This window comes from Melanotaenia boesemani, chromosome 6 (genome assembly GCF_017639745.1).
Source record: "Melanotaenia boesemani isolate fMelBoe1 chromosome 6, fMelBoe1.pri, whole genome shotgun sequence".
In the NCBI taxonomy this organism is placed as follows: Eukaryota; Metazoa; Chordata; class Actinopteri; order Atheriniformes; family Melanotaeniidae; genus Melanotaenia; species Melanotaenia boesemani.
In genome coordinates this window covers 11965117-11988625 of record NC_055687.1, presented here as the reverse complement: position 1 = coordinate 11988625, position 23509 = coordinate 11965117, and the positions used below count along the sequence as shown (strand labels likewise).

At 37.1% G+C, this 23509-nt stretch overlaps 2 protein-coding genes, 1 non-coding gene and 1 pseudogene across 3 annotated transcripts in view; 1 reads left to right on the top strand and 3 right to left on the bottom strand.

Moving 5' to 3' along the window:
* Window positions 1-11123, bottom strand: part of si:ch73-177h5.3 (hemicentin-2) — a 38383-nt gene extending 27260 nt beyond the window's left edge. Inside the window, exons 1-12 of the mRNA XM_041987480.1 lie at window positions 11111-11123; window positions 9927-10013; window positions 9462-9782; window positions 9021-9335; window positions 8124-8399; window positions 7855-7933; window positions 7668-7770; window positions 7290-7580; window positions 3967-3991; window positions 3434-3514; window positions 3026-3358; window positions 1492-1803 (exon numbers count right to left, since the gene is read on the bottom strand). Of these exons, the coding sequence (XP_041843414.1) occupies window positions 1492-1803; window positions 3026-3358; window positions 3434-3514; window positions 3967-3991; window positions 7290-7580; window positions 7668-7770; window positions 7855-7933; window positions 8124-8399; window positions 9021-9335; window positions 9462-9782; window positions 9927-9972 (2182 nt within the window). The 5' untranslated portion in view covers window positions 9973-10013; window positions 11111-11123. The remainder of the gene's footprint in view (window positions 1-1491; window positions 1804-3025; window positions 3359-3433; window positions 3515-3966; window positions 3992-7289; window positions 7581-7667; window positions 7771-7854; window positions 7934-8123; window positions 8400-9020; window positions 9336-9461; window positions 9783-9926; window positions 10014-11110) is intronic.
* A 3961-nt stretch (window positions 11124-15084) lies between these two features.
* Window positions 15085-17392, bottom strand: LOC121641379 (annotated as a pseudogene).
* On the bottom strand, window positions 16183-16264 carry trnas-aga. Its single transcript has one exon. It is a non-coding gene; the product is annotated as a tRNA-Ser (tRNA).
* A 954-nt stretch (window positions 17393-18346) lies between the features above and the next one.
* On the top strand, window positions 18347-23026 carry LOC121641953 (B-cell receptor CD22). The gene is made up of 8 exons (XM_041988367.1): window positions 18347-18426; window positions 19364-19765; window positions 19953-20264; window positions 20354-20617; window positions 21572-21844; window positions 22183-22285; window positions 22376-22541; window positions 22655-23026. The coding sequence occupies exons 1-8, from the start codon at window positions 18384-18386 to the stop codon at window positions 22808-22810; spliced, it is 1719 nt and encodes a 572-aa protein (XP_041844301.1). The 5' UTR covers window positions 18347-18383; the 3' UTR covers window positions 22811-23026.
* Window positions 23027-23509: the final 483 nt, after the last annotated feature.

Below are 23509 nucleotides of genomic sequence, written 5' to 3'. Positions count from 1 at the left end.
CGACACTGTGTGGTGTTGGGGTGAGAAACAGGAGCAAGCTTTTCAACAACTGAAAGCCATGCTAACCACTGCACCAGTCCTGGTATACTATGATGCTACTAGGCCAGCTGTAGTTAGTGCAGATGCTAGTAGCTATGGTTTAGGGGCTGCCTTGTACCATGAGCATGAGGATGGTCTCTGCCTATTGGATTACAGAAAATGATGTGAAAGCTTATGTGCAGGCTTTATTAGCAACAAGACCAATAACAGACCCTGACTTGGCTCTTCTGCGCTATCAAGCCACTCCACATACTGCCACAGGAGTGAGTCCTGCACAACTTATGACGTCGAATCAGAACAACAGTTCCTATCCTGCAGAAATTACTGTGCCCTGGTCCCATTAACTATGAAAGTGTCAGGGCCAGAGACAACCGCACTCTGCAAGACTTTTACCAGTACTGTAGCCAGGTCAGCAGGTCAAAGTCCAGCTGGATTAAAAAAAAGGACTGGACCACTGCTTGGGTGCCACAGCACCAGAGTCTAGGTCCTACTATGTGCAGACTGAGCAGGGGACAGTTGCTCGCAGTTACTGGGGACACATCCAGGAAGTGCCTGAGCATGCATCCCAGGTTGTACCTGAAGAGACTCATGACTCAAACACTGATTCACCTGGTGACACAGGCCCATCTCTTGTTCTGCGGAGTGTCCTGGTCGGCTTTGCTGACACTACACCTTTCAGCCTGAAATCTGTCTCACAGAGGACTCTGGCAGGCAGGGAAATTAACCCCCCTGCCAGATTCAGAGATAGAAGTGTGCAGAACACAGAGGGAAAGGTGAAGTATTATATTATTGCAAAAAGGAGTTAAAACTACTGAAATGTGTTCTGAGATGGTTGAAAAAAAACAACAGATCTATGTGTTTGGTGATATTGCATCACATGGGGACTAATATTGCGTTTTCTTTAAAACTTGTGTTTAAAGCTATGTTGACATGTTTATAAGTGTTTATTAGGAAACCTCTTGGAAGGAACGCTAAAAGGGGGAGATGTGATGATATGAGTTATCTGCAGTTCTGTTCTGGTCACTAGCAGTTGCTGTGGTCTAAGCTGTGCCTATGTGAATGGACTAAAAACAGTAGGAGGAGGCTCTCTGGGCTGTTAGTGGAAGTTTTAGGCTAATGTGTTAATGCCTGTTCGAGCACTTGTGAGAACCTGAATAAAGTGTTAAGTTTAAGCTCATGAGTCAGTGAACTTCATGACAGTCATCATTATATTTCAATACAAACTCATTTCCTCAGAACTTTAAAAAGCAGAAAAGGGAAAAACAAGATAACTCCACTTGTACTTTTTTCATAAAAAAAAAAAAAATTAAAAACAGTATCTTTGAATTATTATTTTAGAACACAAATTTGTCAAATTGTTTGAGTAAATGTTTTCATTGAAACTTGAAAATTTAATCATGAAATCAATGTAATTACCATTTTCCAAATGAATCAAAGTAAAAATGAACTTACACAGAATATCAGCTGTTAAACTTGAAGTAAGGGATGTATCAGAGCTTCCATCTTGTTTCTTGTAGACTGCAGTGCAGGAGATTTTCTGTCCATGGAGGAGGTAGGAAGCAGTGAAGGTCAGAACAGAGGTCTGAAATTTAGTTTTGTCTTCATTCTCCTGCAGTGTCTCCTGACTTTCACCAAGGTTGGGGGTCCATATCAGAGTTGGAGGATGAGGCAGACAGGGAGCCGGAGCAGAACAGGTCAGACTGACTGAGGTTCCCTCCTTCACTTTTAGTGTGGACGGAGTCAGAGTCAGTGATGGAGGATCATCTGTGAGGAAGATTAAAGGTCAACATTCAACAAATAAGCTGCCATTGAAAAAAGATTTACATTTTATTTCTGAATAAAATTTGATTTGATTGCTTTTTCATTTAATAAGTAGGAAGAGCCTCTGGTGATATCAACAGAAAAAACATTAACTTGTGGCCACGCTTTGCTAAAATATGGCCAAAAGATGTTATTCCATGGCCCCGTATTAGTAACTCATGGTGATCGTCATGTTCATGGGTAATTTTAAATCATTCTATTTTAATTTTTTTGAATTATAATACTGTAACCAAACTTATTGGGTTCACCTAGTTTAGTAGTTTAACTACAAAATAACACACTTAGACAAGATCCCAGGTACACCATTCAGTAATGGCTTCACAGTGATATTGTTCCTTAAAAAACTCCAAATCCAAGAAAATGTCTGCCTGCCTGGAAACACGCACATGCTACCAAAAACATTGATAATTATTTACAGATGTTCCTTTAAAATGATTTCCTGTAATCTCTTGGGATGAATCACAGCAGGACGCTTAAGTAAGAGAGAAATTACTGACATCTAGTAGTAAAAATTGGCATAGAAATCGCTTCAAATGTGAAACAAAGACAAAAAAGACATGTTTTCATCTGTGAGTGGATCCAGTGGTCTCAGGTGCAGCAATGACCGCACTGCAAGTAACTAATTTAAAATTGTGTACATGTGTATAGTCTTTTTACGTGCCATTTAACTGCTGGGATCTAGCACTAATGAAGCCAGTACTGCAGTTTTCCAGGTTTATCACTTTACAGTTATTTGCCTATTCAGTTACTGTACTAAAAATGGTGGAACAAATATGGCTGCTGCCATGTATGAGGACCCATGGCATGTAGATACACATATCTCAATCTAAGAAAATAAAACAGTTATTTTAGTTACTGTAAGTGATATCAGTAGAAACATTTTTTAATGATAAGTGCATTTTTTTCTGTCATTGACCTGTTAATGTTATTACATGCTGCTCCTTTAAGATGCACAAATTGAAACAAAAACAATGGTATTGACATGACTTAATTATCGCTTTCCCAGGCTTTAGTAAGGTATGGTCATGAGTTAATTTTTTTTATATATATATATATATATATATATAAATATATCACAGATGGCCTCTGGAGATAAGTAAAAGGCAACAGGCTCTACAAAGATAATTTAACCATGAAAATTCTGTAAATGGATATTTAAACCTACCTGTGACCACCATCCTCACACTTTGATGTTTAAAAGTCCATTTCAGGACATTGTCACAATCCAGTCTGAAGTGATATGTTTTGCTGTACTGGGTCTGCATATTGTTGAAAGTTGTGGTGCAATTTTTCTTTGTCACATCTCCTGTTACTGGATTTGTTTCAGTTAGTCTTGGAGTCACATAGTCAGATTCAACCCACTGGGCTTTACAATTTCTATTAAAGTCTTTGTCATATTGACTGTCTATGTCAAAAGAGCAGGGCACGGTCACACAAGATCCTCTCATAACCTTTACAGTCTCAGGCATAGAGACCAAAAAGCTTCGACACTCAGCACCTGAAACACAAAACACCAAACTTTATCACAGAAAAGGAAACAGTATAATCTCAATTTTGTTGTAGGTTAACTCACCCTGCAGCAGAGTAACAATGAGAAGAAAAGTCAGAGCTCCCATCATTGTTTTTGTCAGGAAGAAGTCGGGTTTAAAGGAATCTGTAATTCACAAATGAATCAGTTTGTTCATTAAAACTGTTTTACTGACAGAAGGTGGCATGAGGTACAGGATAATAAAAAGCAAACGCATGTCAGTCTTTGTTCTGGGGTTATTGATCAAAGCTATTACAATATTTACAATAAATTGAAAATCACAGTACTTTCATTTAAAAAATGACAGATAGTGAAAAGACAGTATTTAAAAAAATTATGCTTTTAGAACATTACCAACATTTCCTTGCAAACTGTTTCACTTTAGTTTACTTTATATTTCTCATGTACATTTTATGCATGTGATTTTTTTTAGTAAAAACTCTATTTTGCTTCCATCTCATGATTAACAAGCTTCCATTTCTTCAAACAGTGGAAAAATAAAGATTTACTTAAATTCAAGGACAACTACGAATAATATTAAATTATGAGATTCAGTTCAAAAAGATGTTCAGACTTACTTACATTGTCGTGTAATCTGTAGAGAGGTCAGCTTCCTCAGAAAAGAAATGAAATTTTAATCAAGGACTGAAGCCCTTATTTATCAAAAAAAAAAAGAAAAAAAAGAAAAGAGAAACCTGGTCTAAAGGAAAGAAGTGTTGAAATGTTCCCAAATATTGCAGTTTGGAGCATCGCCACCTTCATTTCTCTCCATGACTTCTGCCACATATCTGTGTCTGAGTATGCTGGAAAGTTTTGTTTTCTCTCAATCTGTTCTAAACTTTATTACAGAATGAAGGTATAGGTTACAAAACATCATATAGCCAAACATAAAACATGAGCCAAAACACAATTTCACGAGACGCTGAGGCTGCAAAAAACCTTATCACTCAACTTTCCTGAAACAGTCTGAAATATATTAAAAACAACTGACTCACACTGTGCCATCTTATCTTTTTTCATATTATCTGAGGGTATTGTGGATGTCTGTAGATTTTCAGTATTATCACAAATGTGCAGTATAGTGTGTATGAGTGGTGTATGAGTGGTGCATGCCCTAAATAAACACTGTTTCACTCCATCTTTGTATGTATGTGTAGGAGAATGTTTGGTTATGCATAGATCATGCAGAATCTTTTTACTTTTTTTTTAAAAAGACCTTGTCCTCATTGGTTCTCCAGAAAATAACAATGCCTGATAATGTTAAACTAAAACAATTTTGCTTGTTTCACAGGTGCAGCTAAAAAAATTAATCTTTTAACTATTGTTATAGAATGTAACTTATAAGAAGCTTTTATCATAAATTCACATGTTTCTGTAAATAAATGTAGTAAATACATTATATTTCAAAATCATATTTTAAGTAGTAATTGTGCATAGTGGAGAAATATGGGTCACACCTGCTTACAAGATCACTGTGACCTATGAAGCTATGTCTAAAACTATATCGTGCAGACTGATGGAGCAGTTTGGCAGACTATGTTGTCTGACCAAGGTCTCACTGAAGATAACTACTGAAAGGCAGAGAATGAACAAATAATGGATGACAGGGAATCTGCTCCATACCTTTATGTTTAATCAAATTATCAGGTCCGGCTGAACAGAAGCTGATACTGAACTCAAGTAGAGTCTTTATGTCTAACAGTTAATGAAGCCTATTGGAATGACCCTTCACTTTCATCCTCCTCATTGCATAATTGTTAGACCATTACTGCTTCTGCTGGCCACCACCAGGAAATAAGAGCCATCTACAACTGTTCAGTAGCAGTGTGCCCCAGAGCTTGCTGTCATTTTCATTACTTTAACTAAAACCTCCAGCTGTTCTCTAATTAAGAGATAACAATGACTGTCTCTTTTTAACTGAAACCTGGCTCGGCACTAAAGCATCAGTAACTCTCACCGAAGCTTCACCTCCAAATTTATCTTTACTAAGTATTCAACATTTGAACATCATTCATCAACCCGCCTGTTTTTATCCATATATATATATATATATATATATATATATATATATATATATATATATATATGTGTGTGTATAGCACCTTTTTTTTTCTTTTTTCTTTTTGTTTTTTTTTTGCACTTTTTATTTTTACATGCAAGGAACAATCACACACACACAGAATTTAAACTGAAGCTATGTAGGGGCTGGTCTTTAAATGTTGGCAGTGTTGGCAGGGACACTGACTGGGAAAAAGTTTAGACAAATGAGGCTTAAAAATAAGGAATTAGGAAACAATGAACTGATCATTAAAACTAAATTGGTCTTCAAATGTAAAATGTAAAGCAAAATGTAAAATGACGCTGTTTGAGTTCTGCATTGCGATCATGATGGTAGTGTTGATGTAGAACAACATTAAGTAAATTTCATGCTGCATTTGTTTGCACTTGGACTGAGGTGTACTCAGGTAAAGGTAAGTTTACACTGAATATTAGTTTGAATTTCATTGTCTGTTCTTGGGGTGGCACCTTGGGGGGACCAATCAGATTTTAGCAATAGCCTGAGGCAACCCCTCTGGCCCTTCACTTGCACCTATGGTTCAGAATCAAACCTTGACTTTGTTTAGCAGTGTGATCAAAAGGGAAAAAATTGAGAACACCAGATCAGCTCTCTGTGATGATGGATGGGAAATAAGACATTCTTGGAAAAGGGCAAGAGACAGGTGTGTTTAATGACAAGGATTGGTCTTCATGAGGTTTCTTTGACAACAGGGGCACAGCTAGCAAAAGTAGTCATAGGTGTTAACTCACCTAACGCTGGACTGTGTGGTCAAGCACATGATGGGGCTGCGAAAAAGGCAGATGGATGCAATGGCGCGCAAGCTATTGTAAGAAAAATACAACCTTTTTTTTGTGTTCATTGTGCTTCCCTCTGCGTTAACCTTATTACACCGAGGGTCAGAACTACCTAAATATTGTAATTCTATTGGTATCTCATCACTCTACTAAAATAACTGTTAAGTCTTTGCTCCTTTTTAATGAACCATTTATATCTATTTGTTTTGGGTCCACATTTATGGAAGCTGCCTTAATTATGCCAATATTTTTACTTTACACCATAAAGGGCCCATAAAAGAGGACAGTACCCAGATACACAATTTTGAACCAGTACTGGACTCACTCGCAGATAAAAAAAAAAAAAAAAAAAAAAAAAAACATATTTATATCTGGAAGAATTACTACTATCATCCATTGACAACTATGTTTGGCATTTAAAGTCATTTCTATGCCAGTTTTTTACCTCTAGATGGCAGTAATTTTTACACAATGTACCTTCAGTGTAGGTAGGTAAGGACACAACCACCAAGAGCCCACTTACATTTATTAAAAAAAGAAAGAAAGAAAGAAAGAAAAAGCAAAAAAGGAAACAACCAAAATGAGCACTCTTTTTAAAACATCAACAAAACAGAAAACATAGCATCTTTATATGAGTAGAACATACATTTTTTATTTAAATTTCTCAACTATTTAACATTTATTAAATCACTCTTGAGAAAGGATGTTTAAGGGCTCCAAACTGATGATGTTGGGAGAGGTAGAACGAGACAACATAACTATTATTATAATTCTTATAATAATTATTTAAATACATTATTATAATTCAGTTAAGTATTTATGATGTCATTTGACTGACACTGTTGAAAAGCTGCTAATTCCTTAAAAAAAAAACATTTTGAAGTGCTGTTTACATAAATGAGATGTAGATACATGTAAGATACAAGACACAAGCAAATGTAACCTGGTGTACAATCATTTAAAAAACTGCCACCACAAGACTGTGATCTTTCTATATTTAACTGATTCATCTTCAAGCTGTCTTGTTTGTATTTTAGCCAGTTTTAACGTAGCTATAGAGGGTTCCCGTGTCTGCCCTGTTGCCCACAAAATTTATAGACATATCTTCCATCATGCACCTCTCTTCCTCCACATGGAAGCTAGATGGATTCCTGTATGGAGAACCTGCTCCCCTCTTCTTGCCCTTCGAAATCACAGAGGTGTAAACCACATCATTTTTCTCCCTCTGTGCTGAGCTTTTATTGCCAAACTTTGGGCCTCTTTGACGACCCGTTGAGTGATCAAACTTTTGTACCATGCTGGTGTTGGCATAAATATTATTTTCTGCAGTGATAGGCAGCTGAAACAAACGCACAAAAAATCAGTGGTCTACATATTTTGCTTGCTATTTAATCCCAGTTTAATTCCTTATTTTTTAATACTTTACCTCAGTTTCTATTTCTCTTGTCTGGCTTTGGCTTATTGCAGCTGTGCAGGTGTCATCCAAGCTCTTACTCTTTGTAAAATAATTGCAGGCAATCCTTCGAGTACTAAAATGTTCAACAGGACAGTATATTAAACTTGCATTAAACTCCAACATTTCAGCATTTGTAAGTTCCTCTTCTCATACTTACATGATAATCAGCAGCACAAATATTAGAGCTGTCAGAAAAGCAATGACGATGACGAGGGCTGGCACTTGACAAGGTCTTTCTGTGGAAGAGACAGCAAGATATTTAAGGCATCCTCCTCTTTTTACTGGGTTTTGTTATTAAAACATCAATTCCAACTTTTGCATTCAGGAATTTTAAATGATAAAGAAGTTTTGTTTTGTAGGTTAAGTTGCAGTTCCCCTAAAAATACATCTCCCCCGCAGTGTAAATATATGCTATAAATGTCCTACCAAACATGTTCATTTTCTGAGTAGCAAATCCCAGAGAGTTGGAGCTGCGGCAGAGCAGGGTAGAAAGTTTCCTTACTGGCAGACTGAGAGTGATAGAGCTCTTCACAGCTGTGTTGTTTAGGGACTCATTTTTAATTGAAAGCATATTAGAACGATCGAGAGGTATCTCTTCCAAAATCCACTGTAGATCAGGAGAAGGATTTCCAACAGTCTCACAGACACAATTTAACTGGGTGGTATTCGTGACGCAACCAAAGGACAGGATCTGTGGAGCAACTGGGAAGTTAAAGATTAATCTAAAGTTTGAATCAAGTTCAGCTGAATAAGGTTAGATTTAGTTGTAATAATACAAAACTAAATGTTGATAATTATGGGGAAGGAAAAACACATTTTTTAAAAAAAAAAAACATCGTACTTATAAAGTTTTAAGATTTAAATGTATTGACACACAGTTTCTATATTTTTATTTTCACTCACTCTATTGTGAATATTTATATATGTGTGCAGTAGTCATATTAACAAAATAAATAGTCACATTATTAAAAAAAAGCAATTTTCAAAGCATAATTTCTGTATCTTGCGCTGCCTCCTGCACCCATAGGTACTTTCCTCTCAGGACAGTGCATGTGAACAGAAGCGATGGATAAAACAGACCAAATAGTCTGGACTTTCTCCTAAAATAATATCTCAGGTGTTAACGTGTGAGGACAGCATTGGTAGCTATGAATATTCACCGGGGCTTCCTCTGGGGAGTAAACTTGTCCTGCTTTAACTTTTCTTCTGTGGATATGTTTATATCAACAGTTTATGCCGTAATATAGTCAGGAAAAAGAAAATTTTACAGAACAACCGATCAATCGTGATGTAACAAATTTAATATCTGAAGAAATAACTCACATGAAATATTAAGGGTTAAACTTTTTTCACTGCTGGCTAACATAGTGTTGCCGTCTAGTTTCTGGTAGACAGCAGTGCAGGAGATATTCTGTCCATGATGGAGGTGGGAAGCAGTGAAGGTCACAGTAGAGATTAGAAGTTTAGTTTTGTCCTGATTCTCCTGCAGCGTCTCCTGACTTTCACCCAGTTTGGGGGTCCATGACAGATTGGGAGGATGAGATAAACAGGGAGCTGAAGCAGAGCATGTCAGACTCACTGAGGTTCCCTCATTCACATTCAGTATGGACAGATTCAGAGTTGGTGATGGAGGATTATCTGGGAGGAAGGTACATTTTAAGTAAACCAGTAGTAAAAGATCAGTAATTTAAGCTTTATTTCTTGATTTACTTTAAATATAAAGGTTAAATAGGTTAAATCAAATTATATATAAAAAAAACATACCTTTTATTAAAATCTTTGTCAAGTTCTTGTCAAAGCTATGTTTCAGGCTATAACACTCCAGCTCGAAAAAAAGTTCTCCAGCAAAAGCATTCACAGTTGTGGTACAATTTTTTTTTCTCAATTCTCCCAACAGTTGTCCATTTTGCTTTGGGCTGGTACTATCAAGTTGATTATTGTATTTCCATATTGCTTTACATGTATCATCTAAATTTTTATTCTCATCAATCTGTATGTCAAAGGAGCAGGGGATGGTCACGCAGGATCCTGAGAGTACCTCTATGGACTCTGGAACAAGGCTTTCATACATCTGACATGGGGTACCTGAAACACAAGAGAAATTTAAGAGACATTTGTTTTTAAATCAATTTTAAAACAAATATGACACTATAAAACATGTTCATCAGCATCCAAAATGCTTGAATTTAAACAATAAGGTGTGAGGGTATTTAATGACGCCTAACTCACCTTGTAGAAGATAGAGAGTCAGAAGTACATTTAGAGCTTCCGGCATCTTTGTCAGTAGAGGCTGAGACCCAGGATAGAAATACTCTGCTGGACAGAACATGCCATATGAGAGATTTATTGTATCCATTAAAAACTGTAGAGCTGGGTTTATTTAAAAGCCATTTTTGAAATTTCTGTCTAGGTCCCAGGCTCTAGGACAAAACATTTAGTTTACTTTCCGTGCTGATAGCTGCATCAGCTCACAGCACAAAACATAACAGTTCCATATTATCAACAATAAAGGCTCAAAAATTGTTGGACTCCAAAACTACCTTCAAAATCATGGCATGCTTTAACATGTTTTTATATCAAATGAATCTCTCATGCACTTTCAAAACTTGTATAACTATGTTATTTTCAAGGCTTCAAAACATTATGTGCTTAGGTTCCTTGGAAAACAAGGTTATGTAACAAGTAATATGCAACTGTGACATGTTAAAAACTACCTATGAGGAAGTAAAGACAGATGAAAAGGGACTTTACATTGCTGACTTATGCCAGATAACACCAGAACCAATATTACCTTTTCATCTTAGTTTTCATTTGCAAGTGAGTTGTGGGTTTGTGAGTGAGGGTTTGACACGATAAAAAAAAAACACATTTAATGTCTACTGAATCTTTGTAGACCTCTTGCAAATACCAGAATATAAAATCTTCAATATTAACAGTGAAATGGCTGATTTTAATGAGGTTAAGTCAATTTTAATCACATTTCAATTGCTCTGACTTTGGTCTTTTCATTGAGAAGTCTGTGAAGGCACAGGCCCATTTTACTTTACTGAAGAGATAAATGCTGCTTTATTTGACATGTTAACTGGTCAAGTATAAAAAACATTAGCTGCTACACAGACACAAACTGTTTCCTTTTAATTTTTTCTATCCCATCAGTCACTGTAACAACGCACTTGTTTTGAAAATGCAGGAAAGAAAAACAGTTGCTAATTACCAAACTGGGAAACAAGTTAATGCAACAAATGTCAGCAAAATATTGATTTACTATTGTTCTTTTCTTTTTTAATTGAAACAATTTTAAAAATGTGTGAGGGTTTAAAATGCAAAACCCTCAAATAAGATGATCAATTTAAAGAATATCATATCAGTTTTTTCTATATTTTTTTATTATTTTAACAGAAGTTTAAACTTACAAATTTCGCCAGGTCTGTGGTGCAGGTCTGCAGGTCTGTGGTGGCAGAAGTCAAGTTCCTTAGAAGTGAGGTGTCATTTATGCAGCTTTGAATGGAAATTTTTGCAAAATGGGAAGTTGCACAAGCTCATGCACAGTTCAGTTTAGAAATACTGAGGCCTTGGATGCATTTGCCTATGTTTGTATGTTCTTTAGATTAAATCGCTTTCTAAATAAAGTTTAACATAAAACAAATCCAGCTTGGCTGCATGGTGGTGTGGTGGTTTGCACTGCTGCCTCACAGCAAGAACATCATTGGTTCAGACTGGGAGGGGTTCAAACAGTGGCTTTTCTGTATGGAGTTTGCATGTTCTCCATGTGTATGTGTGGTTTCATCCAGATACTCTGGCTTCTTCCCAAATACATGCATGTTAGTTTAATTGGTCACACTAAATTGTTCTTGGAGTAAGTGTGAGTCTGAGTGGTTGGTTCTTTCGCTGTGTTGGCCCTGCGCTGGACTGGCAACTTGTCCAGGTGATCCCTACCCTAGTCGGTTAACTGCTGGGATAGGCTCCAGCTTCTGCATGACCTTGAATTAGAATAAGTAGAATAGAAAATGAATGGATGGATGGATGGATGGATGGATGGACGGACGGACTGACGGACAGACGGACTAATCCAGCTTAAGTAAACAAAGTAGTATGTCTAAATAATAGCTGTATGAAAATAACTATTGTTTATTCCACTGAGTGGATGTGAAATGAACCTGTAAAGATGCGACTGAGTTGTGAACTCTTAACTCAAAGATCTAATAATATATTGCATAAAATACTCAGGAATTACAACAATTTCTTTCATTAGGTCAAAACGAATTGAATTAAATGTCTAACATCGTGACAAATCATAAAGACTAAAGTTATAAATTTAATAAATGAGCTAAATTGTTTAATTAGCATTTATTGTGTGTGACTTGTGTGGTCCAAAGAATTATTTTTCCAGGGGACGGATGCTGTAAAAACATTTTCTCAAAAGGACCCACTAAAGAGAGAGCAGTAACTAAAAGAATGACAAAATAAACTGTTTTGGAAATTTAGCATAGAGACACTGTAGCATAGAGATAAAAGTTCTTCCTTCTGAGTTGTATTTAGGAGCAAAAGAAACAAACAAAAGCTGAAATGCAAAATGACACTACTTGAATGCCTGGCAACAAACATAAACGGACAGAGGAAAATTACTAAAAGAATTAATAAAATACAGCAAACAGCAGCAGCATTTGTACAAAGAAAGCCAGAAGTGCAAGAAGTGCAGCTGCAAGTTACAACTGCTATAATTTGACCCTCGGTGAGACGTGGTTTTCTATGCCTGCATGGCAAGGACTCACCTATCTGCATCTGGAGGGAGGGGCTGGGAGGTTTATAATTTTTTTTTTTTTTTTTTTTTTTTTTGTGACATAGAGAAGCATAAAGTACAGCTCAGCTACGGCTTTACATCATGAAAAACAGTATCAGATGTTACCCTATAGGGGGTGTTATGAGCCATTTTTCACCCACAAAATACCAGGAATGGTGTTTTTCATCACAATTAGGTAATACTGTGTGATTTACAGCTCAAGAAACATCATTCAGGGTGCACTACCCCTTCAAATGCAGTGTTCTTTTTGCTGGTACTTGAACTTTCTGGTGTCTCAACTTTTTAAGCTAATTATTTAGCTTTTTCTGCCATTTCAAGGAAGCTTTCAAGCAACATTTGTTTTTAGCCCATTTTTGTGAAGCTTAGCTTGCAAAACTACTGATGCATGGAATAAATAACTGAGTCATGAGAATGGGAGTAATCCACATGTGGAAGTGAAAGACTTTACAAAATAAAATACTTGAAGACTAACTGTAATTACATATCATTTTAAATAAGTTTGTGATTTTACCGCGGCCCAGTACTGGTCCTTAGCCCCATGGTTTGGGACCTTTGCCCTAGACCATTACACCACCAACTTGAATTGTTGATACAAGGCAAAATGCTGTTATGTTTTTTTTTTTTTTGTTTGTTTTTTTTTTTTTTCTGACTTTACCTTCTGAATGTTGCAGCTGTAATCAAGATTCATCTAACCAGGCAACATTTTTCCAACCTTCTATTTTCTAATTTCTGTGAGTCTGTATGAATTGTTGCCTCAGTTGTCTGTTCTTACCTAACATGAGTGTTACCCCATGTGGTTTTCTGCTGCTGTAGCACATCTGCTTCAAAGTTCAACATGTTGTGCATTCAGAGATGGCATATTTTCTAACCAGTGGTTGGTAGTTACCTTTCTGCCATCTGCAACCAGTCTGACCATTCTCCTCTGACCTCTGACATCAATGAGGCATTTTCATCCAGAGAACTGCTGCTCACTAAATACTTTGTCTTTTTTGGATCATTCTCTGTAAACCCTAGAGATGAGGGATCACCAACTCTAGACCTCGAGAGCCACTGTCCTGCATGTTTTAGATGTTTCCCTGCTGTAACACACTTGATTCACATGTAATGGTTCTCCAACAGCTTGTTGTCAGGTTCTGCAAAATGTGACCCATTATTTTTTGTGCTACTATTGATGATTGTACATGGAAATCCCAGCAGAGCAGTTTCTGAAATGCTCAAACCAGCCTGTCTGACACCAACACCTACATCCAAAGTCGCCTAAATCCTCTTTCTTCCCCATTCTGATGCTCGATTTGAACTTCAGCAAGTCATATTGGCCATATCTAAATCCCCAAATGGGCTGAGTTGCTTCTATGTGACTGGCTTGTTAGCTATTGCCATTAAGCAATTTAACAGGTGTGCATAAGAAAGTAGCCAGTTTTGCAAGCAGCTGTCTCAAAATATGATGCACTACCTAAAAGAATGTCCTGGCTTTCTAAAAGGGTTTTGAATGTGAATTTATTCCATCTCTCAGATGCACTCCTTGAAATATAATAAAATGTGTTAGATTAAAATTCTGCTTTATCTAATTTAAATAGCTTTTTTCCCCTTTATAAAGGCAATTGACTTGTGGAGTTGTTGTTTCTGTTTTCACCAAATGTTTTTTTTAGAGATAAGTCAAAGATACAAAGTCTAGTTCCTTAGAAGTTCATGTGCAGTTCAGTGAAGTTGTATTCAATCCAACTTCTGCTTTTTCAAAGTATTGCATTAAATAAGATTTACGTAACCCGATAAAATAGTTTGTGGGTGCAATTTTTATTTACAACACTCAAAGAAGTTTCAAACATAGCCAGCAAAATTATGTTACCTATGTTTAAAGGCCATAGGTCATGCAATTCAGGCAGAATTTGCTCTCACAACCACAGAAATACAAAAATGACACACAACAAATCCAACTACCTACCAAGAGGTGTAGGTTAAAGTACACCAACTTTTGAAATGCTCACACTATGTCTAGATATGCGTCCTTGTGGAGTAATGTGCTTTGTGTTGGAAAAAGCCATATTATGAAAGTGGTGTATGACAGGAGATCTGTACAAGAATGGTTTAATGGTATCTTTAGGATATGAATAAACCATCAACAATTCGGAGAGGGAAACAAGTTTTGGATATAGAAATACTGTGCAACCACCAAGTAACTTGTGTCACAGAGAACTGTGGGTTTTAAAATGCCACAGGAATGCCATGTGGTTTTACAGAAGGTGATTTAATGTAAAACTGTTGGGAATTAAGGATGGAGCTCACACAGGAGAGATAGTTGGCTATTCTGTCATATTGTGTAAAATATTCAAAAGAAGCAAGAGGAAAGTGTATGCAGTATAAGATTATAACCAGGTACTATCACACTCTGCCATGACTTGAAATAACTTGAAATAAAAACAAATCCCAAAAGTACATTAGCTGTTAGCGTAGTTGATTTAATCAGTGCATCTAAAATCCTTCTGGGACTTGTGGAAAACCACGGAAAGTCAGTAGCTTTAAAGATGCAATGGTGGAGACTGTATCCTAGGAGTTTATGCAACACAGGCTAAAAAAGAAGGCTAGAAATTATATTTGCTCGTCCACAAAGCTCATAATACCCCTGACGTCTGGTTGACTTTTTTTTTCTATTTTACCCACCTTCATCCTTTTCATCTATTTAATGTCATTTCCAAAAATGCATGGAATAAAAATAACCCGATAAAAATATTAGCCTAGACCACTAGATGGCAGTGTTTTAATCTGATGTCAGAGAGGAGTTTTATTCAGGAAATTGTCTTCTGCTCCACAGTGGTGAGAGTTCCACAGCTCCAAAATCACCTCCATACCCAGGTTAATGTCACACCTATGGCACAAATAATTTGAATAATTAGGTTACAGTTTAGTTTATATTTTCATCAAATGGGCTTGTGTTATCTGCAGGGCTTAAAATCTTACAAAGAGTTTTCAAAAAGTCTTAAGCTGATTTAATACATAGTTATAACCATTTTATGGAGTAGTAGGCTGTGGGAAAACATTGTGTATTTTTAAATTACAAGTAGGACATGTACATCTCTTTATTTTCTGCTGTTCAATCCTTTAACAATCTTTAAGACAACTGCATCAGGCATGTAGAAAACAGCTACTTACTACTTGTCAACAATAGCAGGACAGACAGTTTTAGTTATCAAATAATAATAGATACTATCTATAATAATAGATACACTATCTTTTGGTTTAATTGACTTCAGTGGCATACCAAATGAATAATTATTATTGTGTTTGGTGTTTTCCAATGTAACCTAACAAAAAGGCATTTACTTGTGTGTTTTGTATTCAGTTAAGTAAATATATCGTATGATTGCTTCAATGCCATTCACTTTTTAAAGTTAATTTAGTTAAATCCACCTTTTTTAAAAAAAATCTTTAAAGCTATTTTTTAAGACATTGTGGTTGTAATGAAAATTAATAAAATTTAAGTTTTACTTTATTTGTCAGTACATATCTTGCAAAACACAGCAAAAAAAAAATCATCCTCTCCTTCTAACCCATCACTAATCACACTGGGAGCATTGGGTTGCCAGATTTGCAGGTTGAGGGCCTTGCTCAGGGGCCCACAGTGGTTATTTTAATTTTGTTGCCAGAGATCCAAGACCAATACAGTAGCCTACCCCTCCCCTTTAAATTCGTTGTCGGCAGGATTCGAACCTGCGCGGGGAGACCCCAATGGATTTCTAGTCCATCGCCTTAACCACTCGGCCACGACAACTGGCTATGTGATGGCTCATGTGTTTGTTAAGGGGATTTCAGTCTTCTTTAGCATGCATTAGACAGAGGGCAGGGTGCATAGCACGGCATCAGTCAGCCAGGGGGCTTGAACCCCAGTTTGTTTTTATTCCACAGTACTTAATTCTTATTCAAAGATACACAGCAGTGTAGGACTGGTCTGAGTGTGTTCAGTCCTCTTTTTCCACTGATGGAGTAATACATGTTGCACTCTTGTAGTGTGTTTGTGGAGAAAACTGGAATTTACTGGTAGTCCTTCATCTGGAACTCTGTCAGACAGTACAGAGGATTTAAAGCTGTCAGTTTTATATCTTCCTGCTATAAAACTGGTCTTGAAACCAGTACATCCTGTTTGGGATTTCATTCCTTTCCTCCTTGTGGGAGAACCAACAAGGTCATCAAAATTTCCTGCTTTCATCACTTCAAGCTGTACTCTGAACAAGTGTGTGATCATCGGGAGGATCTCCAACATGTTCATATGGAGATCTGTGTGAAACAGTAGAGAATGGAGGAAGTAACCCAATGCACTAGAAGTCCAGAGCTTGGATTATGTCCTTCTGATCCTCTTTGAGAGCTTGGAGGATGTGATGGAGGAAGGTGCTCTAAACACTAGCAAGTGTAACACCCAAGCTCTTTAATTCAGATCTGTCAAACAGCATTTTCATCTCTAGAGGGTTTTCATAAGTCCTTTTTCACAGGTTTGTCAGGTGTTCCTAGAGAAAAAAAAAACAAACCCTCTAGTCGTGTGCTTTTGTCTGCACTTCCCATCAGAGCATGTGGTTTAACTGCTGTAAACAGATACCAGAAATAAACCTCAATGACTCTGCTAGGTTAGCTTAACTCCAGGGGACTTGTATTGAACCCCTGCTAAGAATAATTCAGCCATGGTGGCAGATAATGTGACATTGTAGAAAGGCAAAGGACTGTGCAAACATTTATCCTTGTCTAAGATATAACTGTAGACTTTTTCAGCAGCTTAGCTTTCTTTGCAGAGCATGGTGCTCATTTTACTTGAACCCCAACACACAAAAAACATTTAGAAACTTCCTTTAATCCAAGGCACTATCAACTCTGGCACTGGTGCCTTCAATCCCACATAGACATTTTCAATTATTTATTTCTTGCCCAGATTGTTCCATTGTGAATTGAAACTAATCTAAAATAATTACGATTGTGAAAAACTCGACTAGAGGTTCCTTCCAGTACAGGAGCTGAACTCCAAGCAGCTTCGTTGAATTCAGTGGTGCTTTAGTACGAAGCACCGATCAAACAGGCAGGTGAGTGTTTGAGTAATTCATGTAGGTAAAGTATATGGTGACATAAACGGCCTCATAGTTCTTGTTAATACATGTTCATTCTATTAAAACTGCCTTATTATTCCAGTTATTTGCAAGGATATGCAGAGTATAGAGGTTATGTGTTATAAGTTTTAAATGTAAATACATGTTATGTTGTATGTTACACATACTGTATCCACTCATCAACCTTAACAAAAATACTAAAACGTTCTTGTTCAAATACTGAAGTTTTAACATGAACCTTTCCTCCTCCTTCCTTTACATAACTGTGATGACCTACTTACATCAGTGGGTATTTAATGTCTGACAACATAGCAATACTTCAGAGTCAGGCATAAATTTTATTATTGTATTAAGTTTTTTTTTACTTTGCAGTTTATTTTTATTAAATGCTTTTATCGAAGTTTCAGGAGTTTGGTTTGGTGAGTGTATGGAGTGTAGACAGAGGGAAACAGACATGAGCACATTTGGATCCTTTGAGGAAATGAACAACAGCATGAGAATGACTCATCGATTGTCATGTGTTGTCTTGCTGATGCTGTTCTTTCCCTAGAAAATCATTTTTAGTTGTAGCACTTAGAAAAAAAAATTAAAGTAAGCTTAAAGTTAAGGATATAATAGTGAAACATTAACAACTTTATTGTAATTCAGTTTCATTAAATCAAAAAAGAAAAAAAATGTACATAGCAATGGTATTTAAATATGTTTAACATATTCCACTGACACAATGAAACAATCCAACTTCCCCTCTTTGTTCATCTCTTCATCCTTCCCTGTCTGCGTTGGCAGAGCAGGGCTGCAGCCATGCATGTGGACACAGTCTTTTCTGTGTTCTCCCTGATTTTTGGTGAGTAATTAAATCAAATATTCATATCTCATTAATACATTTGCTTTGCTTTTTAAATTAACTTCATGAGCATTCATTATTTACTTCTTAATGTCATGACTTGCTGCAGCTGAATGAGTAGATACTACTGGCATCATCAGATCTCAGGATGCAATTTTTTTTGCTGTTGTTTGTCTGTAAATGTTTCCTGTTAAATTTGTTTTAATAGAAAAGCAGTTGTATTGACATATTGGAAAATATTTAATGAAAAGTTATACACTCATTCATTTTCTTTGTGACCCTGATGTGAAAATTACTTTGGAAAAGATATTAAAACACACTTTTCATCAGTTTAATCCTTCTATAATCACAGAAAAGTCTATTATTTCCAGGTCAAAAAGTGATGTTTCTCTCTTTCCTTTTTCCTTTTCAAAAGTACCTTGTGAAATGTTGAAGTCGTAGTATAAATATGCAGAAACCAGAGTTAAATACAGATGAACAAACCTCTTTTCAACTCACATATATTATTCACAATGATTTCTGTACAATAAAATAAAATAAAATAAAATACAAATCACAAATCATAAAAGCAATCTGAGCAAACCTACATGATCAAAATTAAACAAAGCAAGAAAAAAATCATGGTCTTTGGAATCTGTTCTGCAGGTACTGATAAAGTGAAGCAAAAGTGGAAAGGTTTTGGTGCAGACATTTCCGGAGGTCTCAAAATGTCCATTTTGGCACAATATGGAACCATCTGTATTCCAAGTCCCTCGCTCAGGCGACCTCAGGCTTAAAAAGATTAATTTAATCAAATGAAAAGACTCTGATTTATAGCTTCCACCTCACTCACTTTTCTTTTTCATTTAATTTTAATGTTCTCTATAAAACATGTTGTTTTTTTTTTGTTTTTTTTTTAAATGTTAAATAAATGATTTTGTGTTCTCCATCACAACAGTGGTCTTGTGGAGGGGGGTCCAGGCTGTCTCACCAGTACCCTCAGTCCCTGACCGTGTCCAGGCCCTGGTGGGCTCCTGCGTGGTGATTCCCTGCTCCTTCACACCTACAGCTCCTCATCCTCCCAGAGGGAGGAAGGAGAAGGTGGATGTGCGGCTGAGATTCAGAGGTGGTGGTCATTTATTTCCTCTCCGGAGCACTGCTTTTAACAGTCAGGACAGAGACCAAGTGAGCAGGGATTTCCTGGGACGAACATCCCTTTTTGGCCAAATCGCAAATGGAGACTGCTCAGTAAAGATTGAAAGGGTCAGACTGGATGACCCAAAGGTGTTTGAGGTGGCTCTGAAGAAAGAGGATGACTTACTCTGGGGGAGGCCAAGCAGCTTTAATCTTGATGTTATTGGTGAGTGGGAAAGATGGTGCTATCTCTGACTCTAGAACCCTTTTTACAGTTTGTAGCTAATTCTTTAAATTTATCTAAATACTTAACTGAAATTATGTAGGCATAATTAAATAAATAATCATAAATCAGGCACAAAGAGGTGATAAGATATAAAAATGTTGGAGATTTTTTTTTTTTACTCTGACAGACACACCTGAGCCTCCCACCATCAGCGGCATGTTGTCAGCCACAGAAGGACAGCTGGTCACCCTGAACTGCTCTGTCAGCTTTCACTGCCCCTCCAGGCCTCCTGCCCTGCAGTGGACATGGGAACGAGGAGCCCAGCTGAACATTACTGAGCCTGGGGAAGTACAGACACTCTCCCCAGATTCCAACAGACAGATGTTACTGGCCTCTGTGTCCTTCACTGTGTCCCACACAGTGAATCCCAGGCTCAGGTGTGAGGTCAGCTATCCAGGAGCCAAAACTTTAACCACAGCCAAAGATCTGCATGTGTCATGTAAGCACAGTTTACTGTACAGTTTTATAGTATATCTGTGTGTTCTGGCTCCATTTACACCAAATCCCTTTAACTTTTTGTTCTTTTAGTTTCTCCAAAAGATGTGAAGATTCAGGTCCAGACCTTGACTGTGCAGGATGGGGGTAGTGCCTTGCTGGTGTGCTCATGCAAAGCTGACCCTCCAGCTTCAGAGTACCGCTGGTCCTACGTTCAACACGGCCGCACTGTCCACCTTCACAACCGACTGCACACAGTGCGAGTGTTTAACGTGACCAGAGACATGAGGGTCCGCTGCTCAGCTAAGAACCTGATTGGTCGAGGAGAGTCTCAGCCCACTCTGCTAAACATTCAGTGTAAGTCTGCCTTTTACTGACCCTTCTCTATTACAGCACTAATAACAGAGCATACTGCTCTCTCTGGTTTCAATTTTCTTTTGCTTCTGATGGGTTGGGTTTGACCAGAAGTGATGGGAAAGTGTACTGTCCAAGCCTGACGTAGCTGCCACAAAGTATGTCACACTGCTAAAATGAGTAAAAGCAAGATTTTCAAATGAAAAAGAAATAGAAACAGACCCCCCATAACTAGTATTAGAAAATGTTCTTATTTAGGGTGGTCTTTAAAATTCAACTGAATGTGAGCCAAACTTCATGTATAATATATTGAATTTTCCTAAAAGAAACACATAAGCACACATATAAAATCATTAGTGTCTCATATCTTTACATTCTGTACCTATTTGAACTGGAAGCCACAGGGTCAAGATAAGAGATCCCACCGAGGGTAGTAGAGAATGACAACCTTAAAATCCTGTGGGACTTCCAGATCCAGACTAACCACATATTATGGTGGTCTACAGACTACAGGAGAGGACAGGATAGTAGCAATAGATGTAGTGATTTTGAATGACAGCAATTAAAGATTAAAGATAATCATGACACCAGTGGTATTCTGAGCACTCGGAGCTGTGTCCGAGTGGCTCCACCAGATCCCTGGAACACCATCAGAGACAGAGCCCTCAAGCTCCCAGGCCTCGGTAGAAGACCCGAGCTTGAAAAAGGCAACTGCCCAAATGGGGATGAGAGTGGAGTTTTTTTTGTTTTTTTTTTTTTTTATCCAGAGATCCACAATCTAGTTTAATTACAGTTCCATACATGATATACAGTTGTGATTAAAAACAATGATGATGCAGATTTATAATATCTAAAGAAAATTACAGGTGCAATAACAACAACCCAGAGGAACCTATATAAACATTAATTGTAATAACTTTGTACAAAATGTAAAACTGCATCCTTACTGTCCTCCAGACAAGCCAGCCATCCTCCAGCTCTCCTCTTCCTGTGTCGTGGAGGACTCTAAAGTGCTCTGTCACTGTTCAATCGAATCCAACCCCAAACCTGCAGTCACCTGGAGTGTTAACGGGACTGTTCCACCTGACGACTACAATGTTTCTGTCATATCAGAACCCAACATGCTAACGGCCTCCCTGAGGGGGCACATGGACAAACCTCTCAGGGTGATCTGCTTCGCTTTCAATGCACTGGGGAACGACTCCCTTGTTTTGTTGCATGGGGAAGAAGGTGTGTTGAAATTGCTTTCTTTGTTTTTTCTTTAATCCACACTAACAAAAACAAGTGCTTTGTCTGTTGTGATTCACTGTGATGTGCAGCTGATGCATAAACTTCTGTGCAACAGGCCTGCAGCTTAAAAACTAAATAAATGCTGCAGAAAAATCCTGTAATGTTAGAGACTTTCATGATCACAATTTTGGGTGCAAAGTATTTGCATTTATTATTTCTTTGCTAAGTCTGTTAAGATAAATGCAGATTACATAGTATCTCCCTGATGGAGAGGTAAAATTGTTTTTGTGAAACTACACGTTGTAAGCTGATATATTGCTGCATTTGTTCATATTTAGAAGCGATGCCATTGTTGTTGTTGGTTTTACCTGCTGCGGCCATCTGCCTGGTTATATCCCTTTTGTCTCTTCTTGTCTGCTGTTGCAGAAAGAGAGCTAAGAGGTATGCAAAGCAAATCCTTCTTCTAAAGTCATTTAAATTTTAATGCAAGTTCCAACTGTGATACTAACTCACCTGTTCTGCTCCCATTAGACACATCATGAGCAGACGTCCAGCCATGTACCCTGAAGGATTGGGAATTTATCAGGAAAGGATGCCCCTTTACATTAATTGCACTGAAGTGACTCATGTTTACTCCAATGGCAGCTACCAACTTGTGTACCAAAACTGTACACCTCTGTTTGTCCATACCGAGCAGGTATTTGATAGACATCTCAACAGAAATGACATGATAACTATGACAAAATATGTAAGTCTTTAAATCTTGGAAGTCAATACAGCTTATTAGCTTTGTCTCCCTCCTTTTTTTAGATCCGCCCAATGGCCCGAAGAGGAGGGGAAAGAAGAAGAGGTGGAGAAGTAGGAGGGATGAATAGAAGAGCTGGTGTTGGAGTCAGAGGCACAAGAGAGGTGCAGGTTTCCGATGCAGCTGATCCAGAAACGGCCATCTACCTAGAGATCCTCTAAGCTTTTAATCTGTTCTCTACATTAAATCTCATCTATTAGCTGTCAGTTCTCAGGTTATTGTTTATAGTGTACATCTAAAGGTATTTCTAATTAGCATATTTTCACTGATGCACATATCGAGCCATTTCTGTCAGTGACTTCTGGCTTGTGATCTGCACCATTTCTGATTTCTATTAAAGATAAAAAAAACATCCTTATGTAGTGATTGATATTTCTGTGGAGGAAGAAAAACTGCAGCTTCAGCTGTATTTTAATTTGCAATATTTCGTATACCAGCAATGATTCTCTTGATTCACATCTTGTAAAGTTTCCCATTGTGAAGGAAGATCCTTACAGTTGTGGAGCTACAATAATTATTACATTTTTAAACCATTTTGTTGATACGCTTTTCACACCAATTCCACTTTTTTTTTTTTTTTTTTTTGCAAAGAGAAAATGCATCTCTATTTTTTTATTAATCCAAAAACTTTAAGATATGAAAAATATTATAAACCTTACTTAGGATATAATTTAAGGGGATCTGTTCAATGTCTAGAAATATTGTGACTTTCTACCTGGGTGGTGAACTTATAGAGTTTGTTTTGCCTGTATTGTATAATTCTCATAACTGTGTTTATTGAAAATTTGATGGGGTTTTTTTCCTCATTACTCTTCAATTCATGTTCTGTTTATTTTGTTATTTTTGAATATTAATTTGTA

Bases quoted from the DNA above. Each gene is read 5' to 3' on its own strand.
- LOC121641953 (XM_041988367.1), top strand. From the start codon at position 18,384: ATGCATGTGGACACAGTCTTTTCTGTGTTCTCCCTGATTTTTG. The intron at 20,265-20,353 runs GTAAGCACAGTT...TTGTTCTTTTAG, and splicing joins CAAAGATCTGCATGTGTCAT to TTTCTCCAAAAGATGTGAAG. The intron at 22,286-22,375 runs GTATGCAAAGCA...TGCTCCCATTAG, and splicing joins TGCAGAAAGAGAGCTAAGAG to ACACATCATGAGCAGACGTC.